General features: G+C 44.1%; 1 protein-coding gene across 6 annotated transcripts in view; it reads right to left on the reverse strand.

Annotated features, from left to right (window-relative positions):
• DCAF17 (DDB1 and CUL4 associated factor 17) overlaps positions 1-9,563 on the reverse strand; it is a 70,437-nt gene extending 60,874 nt beyond the window's left edge. Inside the window, exons 1-2 of one of the 6 annotated variants that reach the window (XM_085873262.1) lie at positions 9,438-9,563; positions 349-549 (exon numbers count right to left, since the gene is read on the reverse strand). In XM_085873262.1, the coding sequence (XP_085729388.1) occupies positions 349-546 (198 nt within the window). In that variant the 5' untranslated portion in view covers positions 547-549; positions 9,438-9,563. Of the gene's footprint in view, positions 1-348; positions 550-9,382 lie in introns of all 6 variants that reach the window. The other 5 variants (XM_085873263.1, XM_085873261.1, XM_085873259.1 and 2 more) reach the window with 5 other exon arrangements.
• Between the last annotated feature and the right edge of the window lie 1,072 nt (positions 9,564-10,635).

Raw genomic sequence — 10,635 nt, forward strand, 5'->3', positions numbered from 1 at the left:
CACCGTCTTCCAACTTTCCTGTTTTGCCTTCTTAACAGCTCACTTCTGTATCCACCTTGTCCACCCCATGTCCTCCCTGACCCGGCACTCTTCCCCCCATCGCTTATTTGTCCGTCCAAGTCCCCCTCTATTTTGTCTCTCAACACTGCTGTTGGGTGTGTTTCACCCCTCTCTTTCTGGTGGTTCTTTTGTTCGGTTACGTCCTGATCCATCAAGTGTTGTAGCTGCTCCACAAGCCTCAACTTTATATACAATTTCTTTTTTTAAGTTTATACTTATGAGTATGGCAGCATCATTAAACACCAACAGTGACATTATGACTTGATTCACAAAAAAAGCAGCACACACCAGGCACACCATCTCACGGAGCAAACAAAGATTGAAGCGCTGCGCTTCTCCTGGAGTGCAGCCACCAACCCCAAGGGCCCGAAATTTCAACAAGGTGCATACGCTGCGTCGAGTTGGCCGCCTTCCTGGTGCAAAACATCTCCATGCTCCAAGACCTTGGGTGGTTAGTGAAGCACGAGTCGAACACTCAGGTGTCATCTGCTGTTAAAAAAAACAAAAAAAAAACAAATACAAGTAGCTTTAAACTTAAGATCATTATATAATTTTTGTATACAATTCTCGACTCAAGGAAGAGAGGGTGACCGACGGTAACAATGCAATATAGCGGGGCAACATTTGGATACAAGCAAGGAAATTAATGAACAGGGAAGATGAGAGAGCGATAGGCAGGAAACACAGTTATCTACAAGTAATAGGTGCATTTGATAGGGTACATGAAGGTAAGAGAAGATTGAAGATAGGGATGATGGAACACTGCTCGCTTGAAGCCCTGGTAACAGCCTCAGGAAGGTGGTTCCATAAACAAGAGAAAAAGAGGGCAAAAGAGTGAAGGTGGATGGAAAGAATGGATTTTGAGAATTTAACGAGGAGGTTGTGAGGAAGGGTCAGAATGGGATTGGGGGCTGATTTAGCAGACAGCCAAACCGGAGAATTTTTTTTTTTTTAAAATAACACAAAGAACACCGACCGACATGTCTTTGATGTGACAGCAACAGGTTTTATTGTGAGAGATTCCAAAAATGCTCAAATTGTTTAAATTTATTTTCTGTACATTTTTATGAGAAGAGGAAACAGGTTCATTAAAATTATGAAATGCTAAGTTTTCAATAACCCCAGATTAATCTCCACAGATAAATAAATAAATAAAAAATTACCCCCATGTGGGGGTGACGGTCATCTCGATAATACCACAAGTTCTCAATGTTCAGTTATGACCGAAGACTACTGCGCAGCTCGACTGTGCAGTTTGGTTAACAATGACTCGTCATTTTGGCGCGCGCGCACGAAATTATCTTTTGAAAATAAATGCCGACGTTTACATTTCGGGTTTTGAAACTCTGCACCTTCGGCGGAAAATGTATAAATATAAAAGGCTAAAAATGTGTTTTATATTTAGATTTCATTTCTCCTTCCTTCCTTCTTTGTGAATCGCATCGGCGTTTTTGGCCATCTTCCAGATCACGTGACGATCAAACGGGAAGGAAATTCAAAAATCTGTCCAGTGAGATACAAGATAATATTTTTTACTATCATAATAAATAAACAGTTGCCAAATATCTTGAAGAATGGCAGACAAGATAGGTTTTGAAAATGGCGATTTTTATAACTTACATGACCTCGTCCCTGACCTTTAACCCGGACAAAAGTTATACCGTTGTGCAACACTCATCGACCTCTACCCACTTACTAAGTTTCATCAAGATCGGAAAGAAAAATTGTTGACAGACGTACGGATGGACGAACATTTGGTCCGGACTTATTAGGTCATCTCGGTAGAGATGACCTAATAATTCAAACATAAAGGGTTTTTAGAGCTGTCCTATAATGTGGTGCACGCTGCCATTTTGGTTGTATTCTATTCACTGGCAACGATAGAAAATCGAGTTATCGACTTCTACTCACCGTAAAAAGTTGATAACTTTGTCCAGTCTAAGCGGTCGGTGTCCCATAAGCTGTTAAGCTTGAGTGCAGGTCAATACTATCACAAGTTCAAGAAGAAGCAAGAAATGGCACAACACCAGTGGGCCAATTTGGTGTCGTGTCCATGAAATAATATGATCCACTCGGTAACTGGGGGGGGGGGGTTATAAAGGATCAGTGTCAGTGAGAATAAGCTGCTCACTAAAAGGGGATTTGATGATGGTAGTCCCACAGTCGAAAGGAGCAAAAACCTACCGAAGATAGGGCCGTGAACAAGACACCTGGTACCAAGCCATGCGTGGTGAAGAAAGAGAAACGCTGCTGAGGAAAAAGCCACGAAGAGACATGTGGTGAGAAATTCCGTAAGTCAAGAGAGGAAACGCATCGCTGAAGATAGGGCTGTGAATGTGGTTTAACTCCAGTGAAACTCAAATTCGTTAATGATTTTCACGACGGTGTAAATAGCAAGCTGCCAGGCAAGAAAGAGTCCTCACAATCATGTGAAAGCATTTCTCTCCCCTTGTCCCTGGAGACAGAGGTACCAGAGCCCGGGAGTGTTGTCGGGTAAAACGATTGGTTCGAAACCAGAGAAAAACCACGCCTACACTACCGTAAATGGTTGGACAAGTAAATGGAACAAAGTTCACGATGTAAAAGTACACTACAAGTAGCACCCTCCAAGATCGCTAGTGACCCAAATTTATCAATAAAGGAAGAAAGCAATCAATCACAAAGGTGTAAAATGATGAACAGTGCCAAAGTTTCGAGTTAGGCCTTGTTTACCTTTTCTCGCTTGTTTAGCTTCCAACCAATATGGCGCTCGAGCATTGCATCATGGGTACCGAAACCCCTCTATATATAATACCAATAAAGTATAATCACAGTGACAGCCACTCGGCACAACCGTTAACGAGTCAAATGCGAAAACTAAAATGCCAAATCGGTCGTTTCAGCAATGGCGGGTAGGTGAGGGTGAGCAGGAACGATGCAGCCCGGCATAGCCAGACTAAGAATGTCCCACGCACGGCCAGGCCAAGGAGAGTGTTCCGTGAGAAAGCAGCCTGCTGTCATTTTGCAAGACAGTAGTTCCGGATCAACCGCCTTGCAAGGTGGTCACCTACATCAGCAAAAACGGCCGCCGTAATCGGATTCAAACCGATACAACAACCAGGGCCGGATTTTGGGAAAGACTCACAGGACATTTGTCCAGGGCCCAAACTCCAGGAGGCCTACAAAATATGTATATATATATATATATATATATATATATATATATATATATATATATATATATATATATATATATATATATATATATATATATATATACACACACATATCTCTATTATAATACCAAGCTTGCACACTAAAAACTTGGCTCGCCTTCACACGATCCCAATGAAATTGCTGTGGCACTTAGCGGACATGCCGGCAATGTTTGGGAAGTCCTGGCGTTCCATAGTACCACTTGCATTTTGCACAATGCGTATTTTTGTCATTCCCCGTGTACGGTTGTACTGCTATCCCGTGCATGTGCACGGGTATCGCTAGTATATATATATATATATATATATATATATATATATATATATATATATATATATATATATATATATATATATATATTAGGGTGGTTCAAAAAAATGAAAGTTCGAATTTCACGCGAGCATGTTTGCCAAATCGTTCCTGACGTTGAAAGACGCAAAGAAACAAAAAATTAGCAGATTTGGAGGTGGTTTTGGGGTCCACCAAAGTCTCTCAACGGATTCATTATAATGTCACAATACTAAAAGGAAAAATGAAAGGAAAGAGCATAAAATGTTCTCAGTGGGCAACTGGCGGTCGGTGAATTTCTCCAATGGTTGATCCAAGAGGAACAGTTCCGTGTTTTCGGTGTAGAACACGCCATACTCACTCACTCTGGGAATCAAAAGGAAGAAGAAAAAAATTAGAGATAAAAAAAAAAGAAAAATAAAAGAGTACTTTTAACACCGACCAACAGCGAACCGAAAGCTCAACTGACGTCTCCCTCTCTCCCACTGGATGTCGCAACCCCCATCGGATGTAACAACTTCCTTCCTCTTGATGGACCCCTAAATATTTTTGGAACTGTGGCAAATTTGGCCAGGAGTATTTTCTAGTCAGGTAGAACAAAATAATCAACATGCCCCAAGAATATTCAAATTTTGAATTTTTCCCTTATGATTTTGGACCACCCTACTATATATATATATATATTTTACACACACGATACATTTATTTATTTATAAAGCTATAGTATTACTTATTCCCTTGTTGACTTAAAGGTAGCAGAGCCAGGGAAGTGGTATTGTTGTGGAACCGGGTATCGGCTGCGAGCACGACCGCTAGGTGGGGCAGTAGGGTCCGACTGCACCCTACACCCGGAATCCAGATCGTACCTTTCGGAAAACTCCGAAGGTACGGGTCCCTTTCCGGACCGTGAATAGTCAATAATTTCACCACGTGGTACAGGGCTATTTGCCAACCTTGAAAATATCAAGAGATCCACGTGGCGAGCTACCGAGTATTCACACCCTCGACGGCACTCGTACGAGTCGAGCCGTTAACGTGCCCGACCCGTGCGCAACCCGAGCGGATGGTTGCCGAAGTCCCGTCGGTCCAAATGTACATTTACAGCAATAGCCTTCATAATTCACCAACAGACGCCATGCTAAGTCAATGGAAGAAACACAGAAACGAACTGATACATTAAACCAGGGGTCTCCAACCTTTTTGGGCGGAGGGCCACAAAACCAAAGTGGTGAGGGGCGGAGGGCCGTACCCAAAAAAAGGACGCTAAATTCCGGAAAAAAAAAAAAATATATATAATTAATATCCGGAAATTTAAACAAAAATTAGTGCTGAATATATTTTTCTTGTCAACGAATATGATAAATGAATAATCGTGTGAAAAACACATGTGTCTAATATGAATCAAAATCATAATAAAAATTACAGAATGCTTTGATCATTGACCCTGACAAATTGGCAGTATCGCGGGCTGCATTGTAATGTAAACTTAATATGGCACCGCGGGCCGCATAAATCCGTCTAAGGGGCCGCATGTGGCCCGCAGGCCGCAGGTTGGAGACACCTGCATGAAGCAAATGTATTTATTAATAATGGGAGAAAGGGGGGAGCACACAAGAAGCAGAGTTATCCGACTATAGAGATGCAAGTATGTACAGCAAAGAGCACTGAAACAATTCCTACTTAGAGACGGGCCCACCGACACACACACACACACACACACACACACACACACACACACACACACACACACCCAGAAGGACATGGTCCTGTCCACCTCGTGTGGTTCGGCTGACACGGGCGAACCAGGACAGCGTCGAGATGCAATGATAGAATCCAGAGATCCCTTCAGCGCTCGTCCCAGCAAACAAAACTCTCCTCTGTATCCCAAACTGTCGAGAAGGCAGGAGGTTTCTCTGCCACTTCTCCAAGTCTTTGAGTTAAACGTCAAATCGAGGGCTGATAACTCCACACTTGTTCAACCTGCCCGTCGGATTGACCACAACCTTGCCTGCTCGATGGTCATCAACTATCTCAAAAACTCTCTAGTTCACCGACAGAGAGCCGGCGCACAACCGACTTGCAGTTCTTGTGGAGGAGGGATCTCCCTTCGTCCGATCACACCGCCCTTATTCACCTTTCTCCGGGGGGGGGGGGGCGCCTCCGCCCTCTCTGCTCTCCCTCACTGGACGGTTTTGGCGCGCAGAATCGCTTGTCGCCCTGTCATTGACCAAAACGAGTGGCAAGTCCGTCGATTGGACCGGGGGCGTGGTGACGTCACACGGACCGCCTTTCTCACTGTCGCGGGGTCCGATTGGCTGAGCAGCGGCCACCTCACTCGTTGCACCTTGATTGGTCGAGGGCCGCCACGAGGCTCCTCCTTGAACTCCGCCTTCCATGGTGTCGGCCAGAGCGAGGTGAATGCGAGGGTGATGCTGGCGTTGTTGTAGTTGATGTTGGGGTGTAAAAATAAAAGAAAACCCTGGCTTTCAAAATAACTTCACAGCGCATGTACATTTAATTACCCATTAAACACGGGACGGGGATCCTAACTAACAAGCTCAAATGAGCTATGATCCTCGTACTCTTAATGACGACGTCATAAAAACGAATATGACGTCATTGTGATACATCAGGTTTGTGATAAATTATCTGTGCAAATGCCCGGCTTGATTCCCGCAAACAAAATTCAAACAGCTTGCCTAGTTTCGGAGATATTGGTATAGGCGATTTCCATTAGCGGCGATATTATGACGTCAACTTTTTTTCGAGGAAGAATTTCCAAAATCGGAGATGGTTACTGTCTGGGCAGGGTATTTTTACATATATATGCCAAGTTTCAGGAAGTTTCGATAAAAACTGTAGGCTGTGCAACAAAAAAGTGCACAAGAAGAAGATGAAGAACAACAATGTGAGTTAGACAGAGATCCTCCACGAGGATCTAAAAACACATACTTACCGATATAACTGTTCTATAGGACCTGTATGTTGAGTGCTCATGGCTTCCAGATTCGCAACAGTATTTGGGGTCACATCTGCTGTGTGCGGCTGGCAATTCGACTTTCCACATCCAGTTTTTGATAAATGTGTTAACGTTCCGTCAAAATCACTTTATCAATTTGATATCACATAATTAAGCTCCAACTGGTAATTACCTCCACCCACCGAAGGTAGAACGTGGTTACGTTTTCACCTGTCTGTTTGTGAACAAAATATCTGAAAAAGTTGTGGACGGATTCGGACGAAATTTGGTGGAGAGCTTGGGTTTACGACAAAGACGAAATGATTCGATTTTGGTGAAGATCCTGGATCCGGATTCGAGAATTTTTCATGATATTTCTCACCATTGAGTGACGGTGCTAAAACGATGTATTGTACGATATCTGAAAAAGTTGAGGACGGATTCGGACGAAAATTGGTGGACGAGTTGGTTAGGTCACAATTACAAGCCGATTAAATTTTAGTTCAGGTCCTAATCCAGATCCGGCCTATTAGTGGGATACAAAACGAAAACTAATCAGCCTGGTAGAGGTATGTGCTCTACCAAGTGCCCTTCTCGTTTAAAATATTTTTACTTTTAATTTTATCTTCATTTTTTGGAAAAATTGTTGTAGTGAAATGTTTATAGATCTACACACAGTAATGCTCTTTTTAAAATCTCTCTTCCCATGGCATTTCAAGGTTGGTGGTTGGGGGGGGGGGCTCCACAAACATTGAACCCCCCCCACCCCACAATGCACAATGGTAGGTCCCAAGATAAGCTGGGCAGGAAGCTCCTCCTCTTTCTGACTCCCCATTTATTGGATCGCCGAAATAGGTGACCCTTATTGTCAGTAATTCTGTCTGTTCGTTCGTTTGTCATCAGCATAATTTGAAGTAAACGTGGGCCGATTTTTACCAAACTCGGGTGGTCGGTAGATCTTATGACCTAGTGCTTTGGAAATTGTGATGGTTGCTGGGGACGCTTTGGTTCCCCAGCAACAGCCGAAAAACATTCAAAATCAGTACCGTTCATGCAAAATCAATTCCGAAAGCCATTATCCCACGTAGGCTTATGAAATTTGACATGCATCATCGACGGGTGATGCTCTACCAAATATATTCCGGTTTTTGTGATATATGGAATAGTTTACCCGCAGTGCCCCCCACAAATGGGGTATGCCAAAAAATTGGCGAAAATTGAAGGCCCCCTCGCAACCAGGTGAGTGCATCGATCCAAATGAAACTTTGCAGGTTCATAGCACGTAATGAGTACTACAACTTTGCCTCAGGACATATTGACCGATATTGCTTAGGTCAGGGGTCAAAGGGCAAAAATCGATAATATGCGAGAACTGGAGATGCCTTGCGCCAAATGCTACTACTCCTAGGGTTATGGTCAGATGGTCATGAAAATTCACACTAATCATCTGGATAACATTGTGCACAAACGATCGAGCCGGATTTTCGATTTAGATCTTTGTTCACCCACAGCACCCCCTCGAACTTTGGGGATTTCCGATATCAAACCGCATTTTCGGTACTTTTCATTAAAATTGATACCGAGTAGTTATCAGTAGATGGAACTAGAGATTTGGTATGCATAGTCTTAAGGTGATTCTCTATCCGCCATATGACGACATCCATTTTTTATTTCTATATCTTATAGTTTCCAAATGGTAACCCTCTCAACTTGGGTGTCCAAGGGCCATTGAGCATTCCCACTGAAAATTCAAAGTACTGTGCACTTGCTCCAAGAGGGTTGAACCGAATCGAACGAATCTTTACATGCTTATAGACCGTAATGAGTAGTACAACTTTGCTCATTTGCATAATGACCTATCTCGAGTATGTCAGGGGTCAAAGGTCAATAAGTGCATTTTTCGGGCGAAATTACCATTCAAATCCCTCTTGCTCCGACACGGATTAACCGATACGAATGAATGTTCATAGGTACAGAGTACTCAATGGGTACTACAACTTTGCTTCAGGACATATTGACCGGTCTCAGCTCGGTCAGGGGTCAAAGGTCAATGAGTGCATTGTTCAGGCAAAAATGACCATTCAAAGCCCCCTTGCTCATACACGGGTTAACCGATTCGATTGCAATTTCGTAAGTACTTCGTACTAGATCAATTCAGATCAGGGGTCAAAGGTCATCGGATGCTCGGCGACCCATGGCCGTCTGCTGGCTTGTTTATCTTTCTTTCCCTCTTGCCCGTACTCTGTAGCCGCTGATAACACAATCAATCCGTTTGGGGAAGCTGTTACAAGAGGATCGAGTAAAACTGAAAATGACAGACGAGGCAGCATTTGCTTGACCACCACGGTCTCATAGTTTGCGTGGAGACCGCCGCGTTAATTGGTGCCGAGCACTCCGTTCCGTTGGAGAGCTTGCTTGAGCGTTTTGAATCAAGCAAGCCGCTTGGTGAGCACTAGCAAGCTGCTTGTTAACGGAACAGCGAAGAGCAGAGAGAGAGAGTCACCCATTCTCCTGCTTCCCGAGCCAATACGTAACGGGGGATAGTATCCACATTACTTCAGGGGCTCGGAATTACATGCAGAACAAGAATATATTATATATATTTATAAATATCGATTTAAAGGAACGCACATTAGTAGGCCGCAGTACCCGTTTCCATGGGAAACTGAGCCACGAACCGCACCTCACACTCTTGATTTTGAAAAAAAAGGGACAAAACAAGCACGAAAATCGTCGAACGCAGGAAAATAAAAACATCACTTCAAAAGAAAAACACCTGCAGTTGTCCATAAACAATACAATATTGGGTTTTCAGAACGGCAGGATTAAAATATCAGAAAAAAACCCCTCAAGCTTGTACAGAATTGTGGCGACGCTCACACTCATCCCAATGTTCCATGACATCGGGGTCACGTACAACTGCTTGGCCACTTACATCACTTTGGATCCAAACCGCATGTCCAAGTCACAGAAGAAGAGGACAACAACGAGGAAGCACTGCGATTGGCCCGTCACGGGAAGACGACGAGGAAGCACTGCGATTGGTCAATGTATGTTACGCAAAAAATATCGTATATGCTCATTGGCTCCTTGTCCTAGATCTACTACACAACGGCTTTAGCTGCTTAGATCTACGAGTATCTATATAAAAAACATTTTTTTTTCATCATCATCACCACCACGTGCCGTGTTCTCCACAGAGCATCGGTTCTGGCGAGGCAGTTTCTTATCTCGGGTGACAATGCAACCCTCCACGGGTCATCACTCTCACGTAGAGTACTCCAGTGTGTTTCAGGCTGCCGGCGATAGCTCGCCTACGCTTCGTGAAGGACACCGTGCAATTCATGCCAGCAGTTGGGACACCCAGTTTAACCTCCATCTGAGGGACGGCGCATTTACGAATCACCCTGCATGTGGAACACCAATGATGGCAGTTTATAGCTTGGGCGACATTCAAACCCAGGCTTCACAGCTCAACGGTGAATCGGCATTATATCTGAGTCATGGATTTATTACGTACACACAATGGGACAAACTGTTCTCCGACGCACTTTTCCCACGGCCTCACCCCTCCCCCTCCTCGTCTCAAGTTCTCGATTTGGAACCTTGTCGCCATTATTTTACTGCAGAGAAAATCGAGTTATCGACTTGTACTCACCGGTAAAAGGTTGATGACTTCATCCCGTCTGAGCGGCGTCCCATGAGCTGGGAAGCTTGAGTGCGGATGAATCGTCACAAGTTCAATAAGAAGCTAGAAATGGCGCATCACCGGTGGGCCAACTCGGCGCCGTGTCCACAAAATAAGATGATCCACTCGGTAACCCGGGTGTCGTAAGTGGCCAGTGCTTGTGAGAACAGGCTGCTCACCAAAAAGGGGTGCGATGGTGTAGTAGTCGCTCGGGTGAAAGGAGCGAAAACCCACTGAAAATAGATCCACAACGCAGTACGTGGTACAAAGCTGCGGGAGAATAGGGTCGCGAACGCAGTTTAACTCGAGTGAACCTTAATTTAACTCGAGTGAACCTTAATTTAACTCGAGTGAAACTCACATCCGAGTCATTTCCATGACGGTGTAAATAGTGAGCTGACAGGTCAGGAAAGTCATCACACTTCCATTCAAGCCTTCCTCAACA

This window comes from Eptatretus burgeri, chromosome 3 (assembly GCF_056783735.1).
Source record: "Eptatretus burgeri isolate ZD-2024b chromosome 3, Ebu_testis_v1, whole genome shotgun sequence".
In the NCBI taxonomy this organism is placed as follows: Eukaryota; Metazoa; Chordata; class Myxini; order Myxiniformes; family Myxinidae; genus Eptatretus; species Eptatretus burgeri.